Source organism: Haliotis rufescens, unplaced genomic scaffold, assembly GCF_023055435.1.
Source record: "Haliotis rufescens isolate VD_foot unplaced genomic scaffold, xgHalRufe1.0.p SCAF_6, whole genome shotgun sequence".
NCBI classification, from domain to species: domain Eukaryota; kingdom Metazoa; phylum Mollusca; class Gastropoda; order Lepetellida; family Haliotidae; genus Haliotis; species Haliotis rufescens.
Window position 1 is genome coordinate 23,536,384 of NW_025964334.1, and position 21,885 is coordinate 23,558,268.

At 38.1% G+C, this 21,885-nt stretch overlaps 1 protein-coding gene across 1 annotated transcript; it reads right to left on the minus strand.

Annotated features, from left to right (window-relative positions):
- Positions 1-1,623: 1,623 nt before the first annotated feature.
- On the minus strand, positions 1,624-15,880 carry LOC124111263 (A disintegrin and metalloproteinase with thrombospondin motifs 9-like). The gene is made up of 6 exons (XM_046470911.2): positions 15,636-15,880; positions 9,662-9,835; positions 8,680-8,945; positions 5,767-5,937; positions 2,799-2,943; positions 1,624-2,068 (listed from the first exon to the last, which is right to left on the minus strand). Exons 1-6 carry the CDS (start codon positions 15,850-15,852, stop codon positions 2,028-2,030), a joined length of 1,014 nt encoding a protein of 337 aa, XP_046326867.2. The 5' UTR covers positions 15,853-15,880; the 3' UTR covers positions 1,624-2,027.
- Positions 15,881-21,885: the final 6,005 nt, after the last annotated feature.

Here is a 21,885-nt window from a genome sequence, read left to right on the forward strand (position 1 = left end):
TCCAACTAATATTATTTGAGACAGAATATTTTATTCAATATATTTTACTGATTCAACACACCTTGTTTTACTCTGAAATGAAAACACATACAATTCATTTTAGATACATATAGTGTTATGTTTTTAAGACATCCAGTAAACGATTATTTTAAAAAATACGATGTATAATAAAGACATCTGAGAAGGCGAAGCGTCCTATGTGCAGCTCCTACACGCTTTACCTCAACATGAAGTGTCACAAAACACCCCTTAACACTAACACTAACACTAACAAATTAAACTCATTGAAGGCTACTAACATTTTTTTTCATCACGTCCTTCTACTATTGATTTCATTGGCAATGTGTTAAATATGTAAATGGTATTTGTCTACTCATAGTGTGACTACGAGTTCTGGTGACTGGTAGAAAACTGCTGGGGCTATTCTATTGACGGTTATTCTCATGAGAATGTCGTGTTTCGGTTGGCTGCACGTCTGATCATCAATGTTTGATAGATGGGATCAGATAAACCAGTGGACGTTCCTTGGCCGTGGTTCAAATACATCATCTATTCTTCACCTTTTGTCAGATGAAGTTTTCATTAATCAATGCTTGGGTACGCCAATGAAAATATATTTCATTTGTTTCGGGATGGCGACATCGTTAGTATGATTCATTTAGCGTCAATGTTTTTGTCATAAAGTTACAAAGATTAAGAATAGACCTACGATATAATTAATAAGATATTCCCGACATGTCATATGTGACGTTAGTGTTATGTTTTTCTTTTATTTCAATCTCTGGAACATGTTCGACGTTATTGAAATATTTGTACCAAAGTAGTGTCGGAAATAGACATAAAAGGTCTGCACCTGTCTTTTGACCTGTGAGTATTTGGTTTACATTTCATGGCCCGTCTCTGAACCTTTTTATAATTACTTATTCCAATTTAATTTCCCGTTTGTGTTATCTTGCGTAACCTACACATTCAGCTAATCATCACACAGAACGTTATCAACAGCTGGTCACCAAGCTTTGTACCAGTTCCAACCCATGAACATACGGGTTAGAGTGAGTGAGTGAGTATGGTTTCACCCCGCTTTTAGCAATATTCCAGCAATATCACGGCGGGGGACACCAGAAATGGCTTCACACATTGTACCTATGTCGGGAATCGAACCCGGGGCTTCGGCGTGACGAGCGAACGCTTTAACCACTAGGCTACCCGACCGCCCCAATAAGGGTTAGAACTGTCTTAATCCCAATTTCGTAGATCGATGCTCATGGTGTCAATCCCTGGACTTTTTTTTTTGGTCCAGTCTCGGTTATTTACAGACCTCCATCATACAGCTTGAATGTTTCTGAGTGTGGCGTTAAACAACAAACAAACAAATAAACCACTTGGAAGTGCTGGCATACACAACGAGACAATTGCGTGGGACGTTGCAAATGATTAAATATTTGGCTGGATCAAACCCGAATATTTTCAGGCCGCCGTCATAATTCTAACTGGATTATAGCTGGGTGTGGCTTTAAGTAACATAAGGATATATACCTCTGTATATGGTCATAGACTAAAGATAAATGTTTCAACTGATAAATAAACAGCCCCATCGAAATGTGGTTCCTTTCAGGTTTTGTTACATCCTCCTGGCATAAATTTGATCGATGATCCTTTTTCTATGGCACAGCCCCAGTTTTGCTGAAGGACGTTTGTTAACAACGCGATTCGTCAGTTTCTATTAGAAACAGTGTCAAGCAAGTCGCTTGATAATTTATGGCTTCGTTATATTGTACTATACCATGTTCTACTGTATACCGCCATGAAATACACTGCATGTAAACGTAAAACAAATTACGCATGCTAAGGGTTGTGTGTTTATTACCAAAACTATCACTCCAATACATGGAGCTTCATTTTACTAAGTGTCTGTATTCCTTGTCTCATTTTCTCAATTTGAGGATCATAATATCTACGAATAATTCCTATAAAAAGATGCGGGTGATAATTATTGTTGTTGACCTCGAAGCCAGTGAAAGTCCAGTTCAGTCACATGTCAAACTGGTGGCTGTGGCGATGTCAGGCTCTGCAAACAGTATAAAACACCCCATGTATGTATTTCTACAATAATACTCATGTTAATCACCTTGATATATTGATAGAAAATTAATGCTAAAAGGAAGGTAATATTTTCCGAAAGCATACATTGATGGAACGATGCTACTAGCAAAGTTATTTCGTTAAGTATGTTGATGTATATTCTCCATCTGTATTTTGATTAAAATAAAATGTTAAAACGAAGGAAATATTTTCAGATAACATGTATAAGCTATTCATGAGGTGTGTATTTTACTGGCATGATAAAGCCATTTGGGTGAGTGAGTGAGTGAGTGAGTGAATGAATGAGTGAGTATGGTTTTACGCTGCTGTTAGCAATATTCCAGCAATATCACGGGAGGGGACACCAGAAATGGGCTTCACACATTGTACCCATGTCGGGATTCGAACCCTGGTCTTCGGCACTTCAACCACTACGCTACCCGACCGCACCAAAGCCATTTACACGTATACAAAGCATAATATGTGCCAGACAAATGAAGTTATATTGTGATTCTTCATTCATTGGTGAGAGGTCGATGCCATAGAATACATTTAAAACTAATAACAACATAATAGAGACAGCAATGTTCTTGTTTATGGAATATTGTAATCACGACATTTTGTTGAAGATTTCATCGCTATGACGCTGAAATATACCAGTTATTTCTTTTAAAGATCCATTTTTGCAAGAATTAATTAGCATTCAGTAGACGTACCTTGGAGCGGATATGGTTGCAAAACAAATGGTCTGTCGGCCCTACACCAGCCGCAGAAACCTCCACAGTTCAAGTTAATGACAAGTCCATCGTTAGAGCGACTAAATATCGCCCATGGCTTCCATCCATGTGCAACCCATTTAACCTGAAGATACAGAATATGACAACTGAGTGAATGATATTTTACAAACAGTACTTTGTCTTCAGAGATTCTGACCGCCTGCAATTAAACGAGCCAGGCAAACCTGCTGTATTAGCAGCAGCAAGGGGCCAAGGTCAACGATTGCACAGTGACCAACAAGGCCAAGTCGGCGCGCATCACAGGAATGGGGTGTTGGGGACCTATTCTGTCCACACGGACACTAGAAAACGGTGGTGTCACAAGACAGACACAACCTCATCACTACCTTTTCATAAATGCCCCCCAACTACCAACAATCCAAGTACAACAGTTTTGACATTTTGATTGTTTTATGGTAGATTCAACACGCATCCATATCTTAAATTTGATAACAGATTGCGACTTGTTATTTTGAAATGACTTCTGCTTATTCAATGCCTCGTCGTATCATGTTTCGGAAACACTTACGTAATGCAACAGGATTTTAGCTTAATCAGGTGAATTCCCTTCAAGCTTGATGTACGTTCAGACACAATGAGCTATCTTCAAACATTTAGGATACACGCAATTGTCAACAAAGAACGTAAATGTCATCAAAAGTTTCCTGAGAAAACAGTTGCTATAAAAATGGACTTCCATATTGATGTGAAATTGGGGTAGAAGACATTTAGGCAAGAAGTAGGCACCAATTGGGCTCCCCTCCTTTCTTTATGCATACGAGTTAGAATAGATTCTCGGATTAACAAAAAACAAACGAAGGCAATTGTCTAAGAAGTTCATCTTCAGCTTCAGGTAAATCGATGATATCCTTCATAAATGTTCCAAAAGCCAATTTCCATCCACTGATTGACCCTCATGAGCTAGAGATAAGACGGACCAGTGAAACCGCATCATCTTATTTATGTTTAATAGTAAATATGTACGAATTGAGATTCAGACTGAAAGACAGGAGAGATGACTTTAATATTCCAATAGTTAGCATTCCCTTATAACGAGCTATAGATTCCAGCAGATCTAGCCTTTGATGTCAACATTTCACGACTTTTTACGGAGATAGTTTCAAAGAGCGACATTTGACACATGCCCAAAGTTTGTTTGAACAAGGTTACAACATTCAATGTCTTAGTAACGCTTTGGAGGACATATCTGACGTACATATGTGTGTGTGTGACACATATGATTTCCGATGCCTCTATTTTGACTTGTACCATTTGTTCCCGTGTTTCGGGTGTACAATCCATTTGCCTTTGCATGTGTTTTTGACGAATGCCTCCGGATAAGATCACTTTTTCGTACATTCCTTGTTTCAGCACTATTTAATAGTGACTAATTAACACATGCTCTGGAAGTATTTAAGGAAGAAGATGTTGGCTTTGAACCGTTTGGAGCCCAAGACCCATTTTGTGGCCCAGGGCGGTTCGCAAAATCTCAACACCCTTCCGAGGTGAAAGGTCAAGAGGGTGAGCGGGGTAATGTGCTTTTAAAAAAAGTGTTCGTCACGAGAAAAAGTACTGTAGCCCCCTTGTCAAAATAGCTCTCCATCATCCGTTTCGCTCAGTACATCTATATCTTGTTTTGCCATTTACTCATACGCCGTTTTGCGCGCAATTCTGCATCTTTGCACGAATCATCCCATCGATAGTGCCTATCAATGTGATTAAATCCAACCCCTTCCATGGCAAACTAACGCATAACAAATTAGAACATGAGAAGGGAAGTCGAGTCTAATATGGCCGACTCAATGAGACGTTTTTTCAAAAATATTTTACAGTGTTTTTTTGTAGGAAGTACAGTGACCATTTGTAAAGCATTTGACTAGTATGTACTAGAGGATGACATTTTAGAAGACAATTACCCCAAAAGAGTTCAAAATGAAATTTGAAAACATTAAATCCAATATGTCTGCCAAACAACGCAATTATTCAGATAAGTCAAAGACAAAAAAGGGGCATTTGATGCTGCAAAGCTTGCCATGTTTGACAGCTGACTGGGCTGTTGGGGATCATAAACAATGTCATCTTAAATGGATTAATTTTCTGCCTTTAGTCCCGAGTTTTGATCTTGATATGCACTGGTCCTCCTGCTGGTGACAGGATCGGACGACTGGTTCTTGAAATATAGCTGGTAAAAAAACGGCGGAATGATAAAAGATAATGACAATAATAGATTGTACAATAACAATATGTCTCTTGGCCACTGTGACATGATGGCCTGAATACAGAAAACACATGTATTCTAACGATTGAATAAATACCTTACATGTATTGTCATTACGGTTTTGGGAAACACATGTCTATGTTATTATCATTATAATATTATACATGTAAATAGCGCAGGTATCCAGGTACTGGTATCTAATCAAATGCGGTTTTATATGTTCCCCGCCAAGTGGATCCGTTCATATTCCAGTTATCATTCTCAACTCCCTGCCGAGTATACAACCCAGGGTGCCTTGGGGCGCTAGAAGGTTCTACACCCACCTCACATATCGGGTACCCATTCCCTGCTGGGTGAACATAGGCACATTTGAACAAAGTCACTTGCCCAGGGTGACACGACAAGATTGAACCAAAATGACCAATGTTTCTAGCTAACCTAGAGGTAGATAATTGTGTTTCCTGACTAATGATACATGTATCAAGTTAGAATTACTTAACAAACCTCCTGGGAATAAATGGCATCGACACTGCTTGTGACATTGGTATCTGGTATTTATCACGCATGAATATTCATTTTATTACACCTGACAAATGCTTGTATTCAGGTCAATGTTAATGAGAACTGATGTGTCATGATAATCGATTCAAACACGCTATCATGAATAAAATGGGTCCCCTAAGAACTCACCTGAAGATCAACTCTCATCCCAGTGCCTGTGGTGTCGATAGTGAACGTCCCAAGAGGTCCACAATTGTTGTTGGACCCGTGGTTTGTGTAACAATCGTGGGCCTCCCCATAAGGGTACAGGATCTTCGTTGATGTAGCGAACTGATGGTCACCAGACACAATCTCCATTGTCTGTAGGAATATGTGAAATAATTTACCAGCTTTGTTTGAACACTCTTTGATTGCATATCACACGTTTATCATTGGTACATTGATACAGTTGTGATGCCCAATCGCTGTATTTTCTTCTGATTACTGGAATATTCACTATGTACCATTTACTTTAATGGCAATGTACCCCAATCATTATTAGAAAAAAATTGTTTATGTGGTATTGCTAGCAATATATACAATGTAAAGCTGAAAATAACAGAACATCATTGGTATAGGGGGCTCTGTGTCATGTCTGACTGTGTTTCATCTTCATGTATATGTTAAGAAAATGTGCAAATGTGCGACAAAACAACGACTATATATGTATGTGATTTTCGGAAGAGATCTTGGCAATCTATTTTAAACCTAATACCAAAATTAAACTTGCCAACCACACCAAACTTAAAATACGCATTTTAAAAATCATCCGTATGTGGTAAGACATCTGTTGGGGCTTTTGGCATAAGGCTAACGTGTCGTGATAATATGCAATACTGTTCAAAGCAGGGTTTAACAAGCTCAGAATGAAGAATAACATTTTTGTTTTCTGTGTGTCTGGGAGTCCACTAAAAACACCGCGTAACGCATGTGGCGGCAATCTGATCAAATAAAAAAGGTTGTTGAATTTAAACCCGGAAATCTTCTGAAATTGTAGAACATGTATTTTCAAATTACGGGGCAAAATTAATGTTCATCGATATTGTAAAATACAAAAGTTTACAGTAATGCTCTTAGCACTCTCACAGTTTTGAGACTGTCACACTTGAATGTCATAACGTCATGATACCATCTACCATGACAGTGAGGAATGCTTGCTTCATTAAGCAAAATAAGATTTAAATCAGGTATATAATCTCATTCGATAACTCAAAATTAATATGCCTTAAAATATACACAAAAGCCTTGCTTATGAGTACAACAATCTGTCGGTAGTCTGGTCATCAACGCATATGCCAATGGCCACCGTTAACACATTAGCGCGTATACGGCGCCTTCTCAAATATAATGAAATCTATTTCAGAATGCACAAAAAGGAGTAAAATACATGGTGACTACTGTGTCAAGGCCACAAAATTATAGGTCATAACACTGAACAATCGCCTGACAAAACAAATATATGCTTGACGAACTAATATGTAGAAAGTGTACAATTTAGTCAAGTTGACTTTCGGCGCTACGTACTGCCACACCATCGCTATCGCGTCACAGTGCTAAGACTTCCAACCATCATAGAAGTGGTGTGTACACATCATCATAAAGGTCGCTTCATTATCTCTAGGAATGTATGTTGAAGTGGTTCAAATATGATGGTGAACATCATGGTTTGGGTACATGAAGCAGGCACATGTGAGCAGATGAAACAAGATTTACTGATTCCTAAATTCGCCCTTTACATATACTGAAAATATCAGTCTCAACCTATGTCACTGCAACCAAAGCCTTCAGGTTTGTTTTCTGATTGTGAGTGAGTGAGTGAGTGAGTGAGTGAGTGAGTGAGTGAGTGAGTGAGTTGGGTTTAACGCCGTTTTTAAAAGTATTCCAGTTATATCGCAGCGTGTCAGCTTAATGTGGGAGGAAAGCCCGAAGTGATGGAGGTCCCAGACGTTAACCGCTTCGGTGAAACCTACGAGCACGGGTATGGTGTTGACAAACCTAGACCGATTATCGGGGCGAACCGGGATTCGAACCCACAATTATAGGTTTCTTGCGTGCCCAAGGGACGCAACTCTGCACAGCGAATCGCGGCGCATTAGACGACTGGGCCACCCGTGCCCCCTTTCTGATTGTGACAAGAGAGCATGCTTATAAACCAACTATGATTTAAATATAGAGGTTTTTAACTTCGATTTCATATATGTATATTTTTCAAATTCACGTCTTATTCTTCCTTGATAACTGCTTCCATTTGTTTAGCAGAATATGGACAAAAACAACTGAATCGAGGTTCTTCTGGTTGATCAAACTTAATATTGTATCAGTGTTACATTTTGCCAAACCGAATGCCAAAGTTCGTTTTCAAATTTGGAATTGAGACGAATAGATACCCATCAAAAAATGTATTCATACGCAGTTAAAAGTCCGGAAATGAACCCAGTTGATTTCTTGCAGACATCATTACATTCCTGATTACCGTTTGTTTTTTTCACGGTATAAAAGAGGTCCTGCAGAAAAGTACCGAGAAAGTTTTGTATTCATGTTGTTATACATACATACATACCTTTACAGTCGAATTGAATATAAAAGTCGTGCATGGATTACTTCATTACGCCGACCATTCTGGACAACGATGTGTTTATCACCTACATTATAATGATCCTTCGGAATAAAACTCTCCTTGAAACTAGACTAAAAAGCAAAAGGTTGAACACAATGTTAAAATAGGTTACTTTATAACCCTGTAGAGAAGACAAGATATGTTCGTTCTTTCGTTTTGCTCAGCAGACCGTCATAAGCTATTCACTTCACATTCACTGAAGGAGCTCGAGGCGACTATGGTATCGTAAGAGGCGACTAACGGGATCGGAAGGTCAGGCTCGCTGATTTGGTTAATGCATGTCATCGTATCCCAATTTCGCGGATCGATGCTCATGATTTCAATCACTTGATTGTCTGGTCCAGACTCGATTATTTACAGACCGCCCGTAATATAGTTGGAATAGTGCTGAACGCGGCGTTAAACAACAAACAAGCAAATCACTGAAGGACGTCATGTTCACTTACTTCAGTGTTGACCTTTATCTTGGTAAACGTTGTATCACCGCCTTTATCTGGCCACGTTCCCGTTGACCCACAGTCTGCTCTCTTCGTGTTCGGATAGTGTCCACTGTTGGGAGTCCCGAGTGACACATACTCGGCCGGGGAGTTACCCGACATTCCATGGCAATAAATCCTGGCCTTTTGGCCATTAAACGTAGGAGGGTAGAGCCAGTATTCTCCATCAGTGCGACCGCTCTCACAGCGCTTTACCTCTGCACATGTGGAAGGACCTATGAACGCAGATACATGTTGTAAATATAGTCAAAGTGTGACTAAGATTAAACCCATGAAACAAATCGTGGGCCTAAAAAGTCAGGGTTGTTAGGTTGAAATAAAAAACTGCTTTTCTTCTTCTGTTCAAATTCCTTTTTTTATTGGTCATCCATATTTTGAACAAAACGTCTGGTCTTTTTCATACAGGAAACACTTGTTTTCCCTCCTTGAATTATGCTCTTTTATAACGCAGTTGCCATCTTTCCACATATATCAACAAAGACATGATACCAACTCAGATGACACAGGCAAAAGAAATCAAAAGCAGTCTACAACTGAAATACTAAATAGTCGTGACAAGAATATTATTGTGAAAAGTACGGGGCACCGTAACACATTGAAGGATTGTAATTGCTGTGTACAAATCGTGGGTGTTTGGTGGAAAAATAACACACTAGTTTTCTTCTTCTTTTATCATTACAATTTGTTGGATTGGTAAACCAAGTTTCGAAAAAAAGCCTGCCCTTTTTCTAAGCCAGGGAAAAAACTCTCTTTTCCAGTACCTAATATACTATAAAACTACAAGACATCACTAAAGACTGTCAATGCTGAGGAACATCCTGATTAATCCTAATTTGGATATTTCACATATCTCGAAAAACACTCATTGCTTTAAATTTAACAGTGCAGTGGAGGTTAACACTATTCTGTGCCAATTAAACTTTTCGCTCACGTTTGCAAATCATAGATGTCCAATTTCCACTGATGAGACAGGTAACATCATCCTCTGTGTCTGGTAACCGACCTGTATCACAGTCATAGGTCACCACCTCGCCGGCAATAGAAGGTTCTTGTGTCGGATCGAACAACTTCACGCTGTGTTCAACCGTGGGGCCTACAGAACATTCTGAAAAGAAGAGTATGACGTATGGGAAACATTTATACCGTACATAATGCTTTTGCGAAGTTTAAATCCTGAATATAAAGATTATGGTAACTGATTTTTGAAGTTACCACTGTTATAGCTTTTTCATCATATCCTAAAAAATGTTTGGGTTAGCATTAAGCATTATTGAGTAAGGGCATGTTGTTCAACGCCATAGCCTGCATTTTATATATATATATATCTGTGTCACGACGGCCGCTTCATAATAGAGTCTAGACCAGGGAAACCAGTCATGGGTAGCATGATCATGAGCATTGATCCAAGTCACCGGAATCAACATAAAGACTGGCTTCCCGATGTCCATTTTGATTTGATCCGTCGTCAAACATGAAATGTCTGGACTTATTCTGGAATCCCCAAATGGCTTTGACATGATGAATAGGCACAGTTTATACGTTTATGAAAGAGTTGTGGGTGCGTGTGTGCGTGCATGCGAGTGTGTGTTTAACGCCACTCTCAGCAATAGTCCATGTACATGGCGGCGGTTTGTAAGTAATCGAGTCTGGAGCAGTCAACCCATTGAGTAAATTATGAGCAACGATCCACAAAAATAACAAGTTGATATAAAGATGTCTGTATGATAATATAAAGTCGTGTGTTCTTGTAAATAATACATCCGCAGAATATTTCCACAGTTTTTCGGGCGTGAGACAAAAGTGAAAAGCTGTCACCATTATTATTTTCATTGTACGTAAAAAACATGAAAACATACCCGTTAACTCACGAATGTAATAGTGTACATAGTGAATGCTCTAAAGATGATAAGTTATTATTAATGTTAAAATGTTAATTCTCCTTTATGTCAGAGGAAACAGTTATATTTGGCGATAAACCCAAATCTTTACAAAGTCGTTAGCTGCATTTGCATGATACTGCTCCAAATGGAAATTATTTGTTAATCCATCAAAGATGAAAGTAGTTTGACGGCAAGCCAGCCAAAAACTGTCGATTGACTTTTTGCTTCGGAGAAGAATAAATTGAAATTAAAGATGTTTATAATTATTTAGGTTTGAAATTATATAGGAACAGACAATTACAACTATTAATTATTTTCTTCTGAAAAGAGCAACAACAAAAACAGTCTACCAATAGACTGAACAATTAAGGCTGTTGGGATAATGATACTGCTAATACTGCTGTATTGTGAAATCTGTGGATATGAAAACCTAGAAGTTTAATATAAGAATATAATAACTGCTTTTAGGAACTCTACTCTAAATTTGCTAGTATATGGCAAACGGCGAAGATAACACATAACAATCCAAATTTCAAAATAAATTATTACTTATCGGTATGAAATATCAACTGAAAACATCTTCCAATGACGTTAATTGCCTATAAACGTTTAGTTCACACCCTTGCCGAACTAGGTTGGTATTCCAGAGTTACATTTTGGCTGGACTAACGAGTCTGCATAGTCCAATCAAAATCGCGTAACGAACTACATTGATTTCAAATCTTTTTATGTTTTTAATAAAGGTGCTCAAGTGGTTTGATGCACTTTCCTGCGTAAGATCCGTTTTTTTACAATATAGATCTTGATTATCGATCAGATCTTTTGGAGTAGGCGCCGCCATTTTGCTTGAAGCAAATGCAAGTAATATGAGTGATGGAATCTAATTGGTCAATAGGAGGGACATAAAAAGGGCGTTACTCGTAATAGCGCTACGACCGAACCTTGAAATTCTAGCCTAGTTCGGCAAGACTTTTGTAGTCGGTTCATGCCCTTGCCTCGAGAAGATGACCGAAAAAGGATTCCAGTCTCCTCTACGATCTTGAAGTTTCTTAAACTTGATAATGGTATAAATAAAAACAAAAAGTATTGGTTATCTAATGTAATGACAATTTTGGATCACTTTGGACTTTGTGAAGTATTCCAAAATTCTAATACCTTTACCAAAATCTCAGTTGAATCTGTACTACGACGGAAGGCCGGGGTTCGATCACCGGCCGCGTCACACCAAAAGACGTTAAAAGATGGTACTTGTTGAGGGGCTTAAAACAAGGACTGGTCGGCTCGGGGTCAGTATACTGTGTCTGCGTGGGGTATTCATGTTAAACTGCGGCATGGTATCTCAGTGGGCTAGCACTATAAATCGGCATAAGTCCAGACTAGTACAAGCAGCCACACACACACGTGCATGCACGTCGCTATATAAGTACAATAATCTTGGACGCGACGTTATACCCAATTTCACCTCACCTCTGTACTACGAGATCATTTTATACCATTATGGAGAAATTATACATCCTATAGTTACAAGGGATTATTGTATTCTTCGTTTAAAGAATCTCCTCCTTTCGAAAAATATTTATTACTTTCCCACAACATGTCAATGCCTTTACTTACTAAAGACAGAACCTCTGATTATAATTGACCGTGGGGACAGAACATGCCGTCTAGATCTGTGTGCTTCTCCATCTATTTTGGGGGCGGTGGGGTAGCCTTGTGGTTAAAACGTTCGCTCGTCATGCTGAAGACCCGGGTTTGATTCCCCACATGGGCACAATGTGTGAAGACCATTTATGGTGTCCCCCGCTGTGATATTGCTGGAATATTGCTAAAGGCGGCGTAAAGCAATACTCACTTACTCACTCACTCTCTATCTATTTCAATTTTAGCTCTCATAGATATATGCATTTACAGGGAAAAGATTTTACATTGCCAAGTGTTTTTAAATATAAACGTGTGTTTTGTCCTGCAAGACTAAAATATATTAAAAAAATAATGTATATAATAATGCTGTATATTGAACCCGAACTAATGTGTCTGTCTTTCATTACGTGTAATTATGTCCATAATTGTAAATATTCTGTAAAATCAGCTCTTGTACCACCATTGATGGTTTTGAGAATTAAATTACTTGACTTGACTTGAGACTTGATCGAACTGTTCCATTAACTGACCAAAGTTACATATTCAATGCCCATTACTGACATTGTGATATATGATTTTTGTATCAGCATCACTGATCATGAATTTGACAAAGGTTTCTAGAAGTGTATATTTGCCTTAGCCCGACAGTTTGCTTCATGCCATTGTATATGCTTTGTTATAAAGTTCGCCCTAGGTGACATTGTATAACAACAGATTTGTTTATGCAAGAATAGTCAGACTGTATATCTAATTCATGATCACCAGGGCTAGAATTATAATGTAACTGCACATCCTTATTACCACCTTAACAAGATATGTCATCAATGAAGTCTGTAAATTAAAAGACGAGCAACCCTTAACATATTCTAAAGAATGTCTGGCTTAAACATTAATGTAGACAAGAGAAAAGCAATACAGATAGGCTCAAAAGCGGGTGGCAATGAACGATTATGTCAAGATTTACAAATAGAATGGCAAAATAAGGAATTATGAAGTATTAGGAATTATTTTTCTTCTAAACTTAAGTGAACTCTGGATAATCAATACAGAAGGAAAGACAGAAGAAATAAATATATTGCTTGCAAATTGGAGAAAAGGAAATCTAACTATAACAGGAAAAATTACAGTCATTAAACCTTTAGCATTGTCAAAACTGTTTCACATATTTTCGACGCTACCACACCCTCCTGAGGACTTTGTCTCATCACTTGACAAAATATTTCACAATTTTCTCCGAAACAATAAAAAAGACAAAAGCAAAACGACCACTTTGACAAGAAAATAATTGAAGAGCTTAGGGCCAATGTCATGTGGAGTCTGTTTTGAGAAAAGTGATGAAAACACATAATATTATGCATGTTAATGAACATTTGTTTTACCGATAAATTCCTAGACATAAACGCATTCTGACAGCAGAGATATAAATGTTGTTATAAAAAACATTCAAAAGGAATAAACTTACGTTTTTAATTTGTGTAAGGGTGGAAAGGGCCAATGTCTGTATTTTGGCCCTTTTTGACCCTCAGGCATTTGCATGGGATTTAACATGTGAGATTGATAAACTACTACTAAAAGTACAAATACATACCATTGAAGTACTTTTAAATGATTGAAACTAATGCTAACTTTGTTGAAATGGTTGAAATATAAATAAAAGGTGTTCAAACTTTCAAAATGTCTCTCAGATATTCAGTCTCAACCATACACGGAAATAAGAGCTAAAACAGCCAAAATCTACCAAAGTGACTTTGGCCCTTTTATAGAATTGTAAGTAGCTATATTTCAAAAACGCATCAATGAAAACATACAATATTTCTTAAGGCAGACAAGAACTCATAGATGTTATTTATGCAATACTATGCAAAAAGGGCCAAAGTGCATTTTGGCCCCTTTTCGCTCTAAGCTCTTTTTATATGAGAAAGGTGGATAACGCATGATTAACATTAGAGCCAATTAGAGATATACATGTACTCTCTGTGGGTGCTAATGTTGACAAGCAATCTCATGTTATAACCCCCAACTGGAAAGATGTATTGAAAGCTTGGAACAATTTTTGTATTAAAAATATTATAAATGTTGATAATATAGAAGAAATTGTGTTCCAGTCATTATGGCTTAATCACAACTTCAAACAAGCAACGTACAACATACAGAAATAGGCAAATAATGAAATTTACTCTATTAAAGATGTATGCAATGATAGCGGATTGATGTCATTTGAAGAACTGAAACTAAAATATCCGATAAAAAGTACAATATTAGACTTTAGATATTTAATGTTCAATACACCAGACTCATGGAAAACAACAATCAAGAAAACGTGACAAAAATAATTTTACAGAATGTGTATATGAACAGTTGCTTAAGTGATCTGATGAAACCTGTTAAAGGCGCTAGAATTTTTTATGATAAATTAATATTAAATGAATATGATATAACAAGTTAGTAATAAATGGCAATCAATCATTATTTTTATGTTTGACTGTGAGTTTAATTATAAACAATATTTGAGACAGCTTTTGTAATGCTGTCAATGGGAACATCACCCATGCCTTTTGGGAATGCAAGGAAACACATACTTTAATCAGTCATATACTTTTATTGGGGAAAAGGCATATTTATGCATGGGGTATCAAAGGAATCAAACTGAAAAAAATATACTTATTAAAACTACTTAAAGAAACATATATTCAATCGAGAAATTATTGCTTTAAAAAGGGATGACAAAAATAACTTTTAAAACAAAGGTCACTTTTGTTCACAGCATTTGATTCTTAGCTCTCAGTTGATACCTATTATGTTTGAGTCTGATTGTGTGTTGCAACTTTTTCGGTTTGAAATGTGACAATGTTTGTTTCCAAGCCTAATGTTTTGTGTCATTCTATGCAATCCGAAATATGTTTTGACGGAATACTGTATTACTCTACAACTCTGTATTGTTTCGACATTAGATATGTTTTTTCCATTTTCAGCTACTAAACCAGCGTATCAAATAGTCGGGCCCTCAAGTGCATTTCTTTGAATATGCTTCGCGTTGTCACAGGTGTCACAGGCCGATGTGAGTGGTAGTCAAAACAAGGAAGGTACCAGTCAGTCATGGCGCTGAATGTAACATACAAACATCTATTGCTTTTAACAGACAAAAAATTCCAAAGTGTTAAACAGGTCCATATGTCATATTTGGAATGAAACACATGCTAATGTTGTTGGCAGGGATAATACTGTTGGGCAAGGTAAATAAGCGATTTTAAAGATGTAACGTTAACATACGCGTCCTTTTTCAATAGGTTTACATGATGCAACAGTAGATACACATATGCCCTTTCCATATCGTATTTCCAATTCAGTTAGTGATATGACGTTATTAAATTTTACACAAATTACCTGTCGGTTTCCTGAAGTAGGCAGTACCGTCACTGACATTTCCAGTCGGCTCCACAAATATCATGGAGTGAATTTGACAAGACAAATTTCCCTCGTGGTAGAAGAAAGACCAGCACCCTGGATGTGACCCACAGTTTGCAGCACATTCTGCTCGGGAAATTCCGCTCCATTCCATGAGGATATTCTCATAGTTAATGATTCCATCGTGGGTTGGCATATATATCCAGCCGAAATTACTTTCTGTACATAGTGTCGCCAACAATATTTTAAACTTTACTACCAATATTATGGCGATCCTCATAATCATAGTCGGGCAAGGGTGTTTCACAAACAAGGCAGTAAACAGTTAATCATGCTGAGAGACAGCGAATACTGAATGCTCTTAGCCTGGAATCTGAGAGGCTTGGCCACGAACCATGTCAAAGTGATTACCATAGGTAATGTCGCCAGTACAACACATTGACGTATGATTACACATTCATCATTCCTGAATGGAAACAACATGTAAAACGTGAGTTCTCACCAATACTTAATAAATTAGTTCTTATTTCCGAACGAAATGATGAGTTGGTGAACAAACTTCTTCATGCGTTATTGAATTCACTCAAACGTTAAGGTCACACGTACAGTAAAGGTCATTCTTGGCATCACTCCATGTATGTATGTTTAAATACAACGAAGATAATCACATTATGTATCCAGTTGTCAAAGGTGCTATTATTCAAAGATTCGTGTGTAAGCTTTGCCAGGATCAACAAACTGCTGGTTCCAAACCTATATTATGTTTGATTATGATCCCTAGTAAGTTAGCACCACATCATCAGTCTTCATCAGACTGGAAATGCCTAGGGCCCTTTCAAATTTAAGGTATCTCCTGAATGAAGACTGAGTTCCTCGTGTGTTCGAGGACCTGTGTTTTGCAAAAACATACATTCGAAGTAACATAACATCTCTCTCATCATACACTTTGCTTTCTGGCAAAGCATATACACTACTGCCTGGGAGTTCATACCCCTTACACGCGTTGAGAACGGGTGTAACACTAATGTGACACGGGTGCGCAACCCGTTAAGCACGCGTGGGTCAATCGTTGCACACGCCTGTGTCATGCGTGTATCACGGGAATAGGTTTCGGTTGAAAGTGACAAACAGATCAAATGAATGGTGAGATTAATCAAAACAATGATATGTAAATCTTGAGTTAATGAGCGGCTATTGTCCTATTGACCATAAACACAAGGTCGGCTACGCTTAATTAATGTTCGGTTGCTGGACTTATATGGCATGAACCATTCCACGGGTTGTTCAATGTTCGCCACAAATTGTAAGAGGATATTGGAAATGAATATGAGCAGCCATGGGGTTTAACTGTTGATAGAATTTGAGATCATTACAATCACCTTTTGTGAGTATGTAGACAGAATCTCATTTGGGGTTTTGATTTTTGCATTTGAGTGAGTTTTGCAGGGAATACCACAGGTAACAGTTTATTAATAGAGAAAAATAGTTGTGACTACTTGTACTGTGTAGATAGGTTATCTTTAGATTTTAATCCTTTCTTTCTCTATGGCTATTCCTTTCATGTTGATGGAAGGAAGTCACTCAACCAGTTCAGGGACAATGTCATGACATTAGTTATGCGCAAGGCTCTGGTTCGCCATAAGATCATAAGAGGTGTTGGCGGTTGTTGGACATTCAGCATACAACATTTCCAGTGTAGGCGGGATCTCGTCATTGTTTCACTCGGTATTTAAAACCTTGATATGCAAGGTTACGGCCACCACGACTTTTGGGGGTGATCTCCACATTCAAAGGTGCATGTGTCTATTTACGATGAAGTTGTTAGGCGTTCCCGGTATTTATATACTATCTCACTGATTACTTGTTAACTGGTCACTGCAAGTGCCTTAATTATTTAAGTTTCAGTGAACTGAGTTTATTCACATTTTAGATTTCATAGGTGTTGATGGATGATCAATGTCAACACTGGTCGCTTTGACCTGGGACGCCATGGCAGTAGAGACGGACTCATTGTCAGAAGGTTGCGCCATCGCTGTCAGAGACTATATAAATGTTCAGATGTGCATATTTTGTATCTTTATGCAAGGCCCATGCTACAGAGCTATCCCCAAACACGTCTGCACCCTACGACAGCCAAGCTCAGACAAACGCAGCCCCAAGTGGTCTATTCTTCTTGCAGTGTTTTATTGTACGATAAACAACGACCATGTGTCGTTTATTTCTGAAATATGTCGACTTTAAATTATAAATGATGTATGTTTATATGTAAATACGGATATATTACTAATAATACTGAAACCAATGGCTTGTGTTAAAGAAGGAGAAAGTTTTAAATAAAGATAAGATTAAGGCCTGATAAAATAGTAATGTACAGTTTAGATGAAAAACATAGCGGGATATAGTAAGTAAACAGTTAGGCTGTTTTTGGTACGATGGGCCTGCTAAATAAAGAAAAACGGTAGTAAAGCCTTAACATTCACATATTCTGATGTACAAGAAATATATTATCCAGCAAATGTAATAAAGCATTAAGAAACCCAACAGACCTATCCGTAATCTATAGGTGTTTGTTCACAGAGACATGCCGTCGACCATTCTGAAGCATTGTTTTCACAGCCGATAATCACCCAGCTTACTCAACTTTACTAGTTATTTTGCACACACACTCACACACACACACACACACACACACACACACACACACACACACACACACATGCGTGTGTATTGATTTGTTTTAATCACTCACCCATCAAGAGTGTCAGTCAGCATGTATGAGGTGAGGTGAAATTGGGTTTAACGTCGCGTCCAAGATTATTGCACTTATATAGCGACGTGCATGCACGTGTATGTGTGTGTGTGGCTGCTTGTACTAGTCCGGACTGATGCCGATTTATAGTGCTAGCTCACTGAGATACCATGCCGCAGTTTAACATGAATACCCCACTCAGACACAGTATACTGACTCCGAGCCGACCAGTCCTTGTTTTAGCCCCTTAATGCCGAGCGCCAGACAGGGTAACAACAAGTACAATCTTTTAACGTCTTTTTGTATGACGCGGCCCGGGATCGAACCCTGGACCTTCCGCTCTCCGGGCGGACGCTCTACCACAAGACCACGGAGGCGGTCTTCAGCATGTATGAAATATTTATGGATTGGTATCATATTGCCTACACTCCACTCCTGCCTACAGTCTTATAACAATAAGTTATGGTCTGATAGTCACACGTCTAGCCTTTATGGAGAATGGACTGGATCATTTTGTATTCAACAAGAAGACAAACAGTGGGTATTAATGTAAGAGATGTATTATTTATGTTGCATAACTACTGGTTGAGTGTTTGCTACTCACTCAACGTTTACTAATTATTAGTTCAGTGTTTTTCCCAGGGATCCGTCTCGATCACATAATGACCACATAAATTGTTCCTGATCGTATTATATCTATAGCCTTTGTCTTCATGACCTTATGCCCATTTTTTTAATAGTTTGTGTAGATGGGTACAGTATCGTAACATTACATGAATAGTCATATTATGATAATGTCTCAACATATATGTAAGGGCAAGCTTTTTCCCTTTTAATCAGTTTTTTTTATCCTCCTTGCTCTGCATGTGGAACACATACTTTAGGAGTACATATATATTTTGTTCTCATTGTATTTTTTATGCGATTTAAATATTATTTATTTACCATCTTACTTACTAATTTCCAAATACTCTGAAACACATGCATGTAAAATATTAATGTACGTTGATAAAATATATATTGTCAATGCCAAAATGATGTATCAAGGCTAAAGTAGAAGGTATATTGAAAGTAGCGCTGGGTTGTTTTTTTCAACAGACCCGTGAAGACAATACTGCTTCATCTCTTTTAAATGACGCAGTCAAAGCTCAATGTTTTATGCAACAGCCATCCTTTACATAACGCCGAGCTCACGTCTACAGGTCTCTTCCTGTGGTAGGGTAAATAGTAAAGGTCTATCACTCAAATGGATCTTCCATGATATAACCTACTCTCATTAAATATATGCTGCTCTTTCCCAGCGTCATGGAATAGGAACTGACACAAAGAGCCCAACCGTCATTAAGTAATTAGGGTCCAAAAAAACAATGTCCATTGATTTCACCACTGACTTATATATACGTCGAATAAATGTACAGATTGTTTCATCCTGTGTTCTCGATGTAATGCCTACAAAGTTGGCAACTATTCAAGATGGAAAATGCCTCTGGCAATGCGAATGTGGAAAATGGAAAACAACGAGATGGAAATACAAGGATTTCAAGACCAATTGTTTTGCCGGATTCTTACACAGGTGAAAGGAGTTTTAATGATTGGTTTGAGGATTTTAACTTATTTGGAGAAATTAAAGGGGTGCACAAATGATTTGAAGGGACTATTAGAAGGTGATCGACCCATTACAGTCTACAAGAATACCAATATTGGGATGTTCATACCTTTAATGGATGATATGGATCAGGTAGAAGAGGAAGTATGCTGTTTATAATAGCTAGGAATACAGAAGGAACCATCAGGAATAAAAACAATATTGAAAAATCCTGGTAAGGCAAGATAGAAATATTAACAGCAATCGTTCCAAATCACAGAAGAAGAAAACCTATGATATCTTGAGCAAATATCATAAAGTATTTTCGAAGACGGAAAAGATTTAGGCAGAACTAACATCATAAAGCGCAAAACTAATACTGGAAATCATCGACCTGTTCATCATGCACTATGGGGAGTTCCTATTCCTATGAGACAAGAAGTGAAAAAAAAAATGGTGGTAGATATGTTGGATCGAGGTGTGATTCAGCCTTCACCAAGTCCAGCATCTCCAGTAGTGCTGATTAAGAAATCTGATGGGTCAACAAGGGTATGTATCGGAAACCAATAGCCCAACTTGTTAGTGATATTTTCATCAACACCAACTGAGAGACGAGCTATAGATATAACAGGACCACATCAGAAAAGAACCGATACATCATTGTGGTTGTGGATTACTTCACAAAGTGGGCCGACGTATATCAAATTCCAGACCAGAAAGCAGAAACAGTAGGCAATAAACTGGTTTCTGAATTTGTGTGTAGACATGGCGTACCAGAATCACTCCACTCTGGTCAAGGAAGAAATTGTGAATCGCCTGTTTTCAAATCACTGTGTAATACTCTTAGAATACAAAAGACGCGCACTACTCCCTACCATCTTCAGTCAAACAGATTAGTGGAAAGACTGAATAGGACACTAGGAGATCTGCTGAGTAAATTTGTAAACAATCAGCAAACAGATTGGTATGTTGGTTGGTTGGTTTGTTGTTTAACGCCTCACTTAGCAATATTCCAGCTATCAGACGTCGGTCTGTAAATAATCGAGTCTGGACCAGACAATCCAGTGATTAATATCATGAGCATAGATCCACGCAATTGGGACCGATGACATGTATCAACCAAGTCAGCGAGCCTGACCACCCGATCCCGTTAGTCGCCTTTTACGACAAGCATAGTCGCCTTTTACGGCACAGATTGGTATGACAAATAACCCTTCATGATAATGGCATACAGGTCCAGCAAACACAGTTCAACTGAATTCACCCCAAATTTGCTCACATTTGGTCGTGAAATTTGATTGCCTCCAGACATTGTGTATGGCAGTCCAGAAGAAATAAGTGTAGATGCTGCCAAACATACAGATAACATAAGGACAAAAATGGAAGCAGCGTTTAAGGAGGTACTAGAGAATTTAAAGTATCTTCTCAAACACAGAGAAACACCCACAACCAGACAGCACAGAGTGGACTTTTAAAAGAAGGGGATAAGGTTCGGCCACATAAGCCTATTTCTCGCCGAGATGAGTGCAAGAAACTATACAAGTGGCGGGAAGGCCCACACGAAGTGCTATCACAACTATCAGACGTCCTGTACAGGATCCAACATATAGAACAGTAGAAAAAGAAATAAGTGGTTCATTAGGAATAAAGTGAAAATCTTCACTGAAAACCTGCACGAGTCATAAAGAAACACTATCCCTCGGTCACATGGGAAATATACTCTGAAAATCAAACCCCGCAAAAGTAGTAAAATCGTAAATATCTGACCTAGTGTTGCCGACATCCATATACAATTAAATCCACAAAATGAATTGCAAATACAATAAAATCGCAAAAACACAACAGCGCAAGAGCCTGGAGCCGAAACAACACATGACATGCACGCGCAACATCAC

What these genes read in the sequence shown, in the direction of transcription:
- LOC124111263 (XM_046470911.2), bottom strand. Translation starts at nt 15,852, where the DNA reads ATGCCAACCCACGATGGAATCATTAACTATGAGAATATCCTCATGGAA. An exon ending in GGATGAGAGTTGATCTTCAG is followed by an intron (nt 2,944 to 5,766) that starts GTGAGTTCTTAG and finishes CTGTATCTTCAG; the next exon opens with GTTAAATGGGTTGCACATGG. An exon ending in GCAACCATATCCGCTCCAAG is followed by an intron (nt 2,069 to 2,798) that starts GTACGTCTACTG and finishes TACTGTTTGCAG; the next exon opens with AGCCTGACATCGCCACAGCC.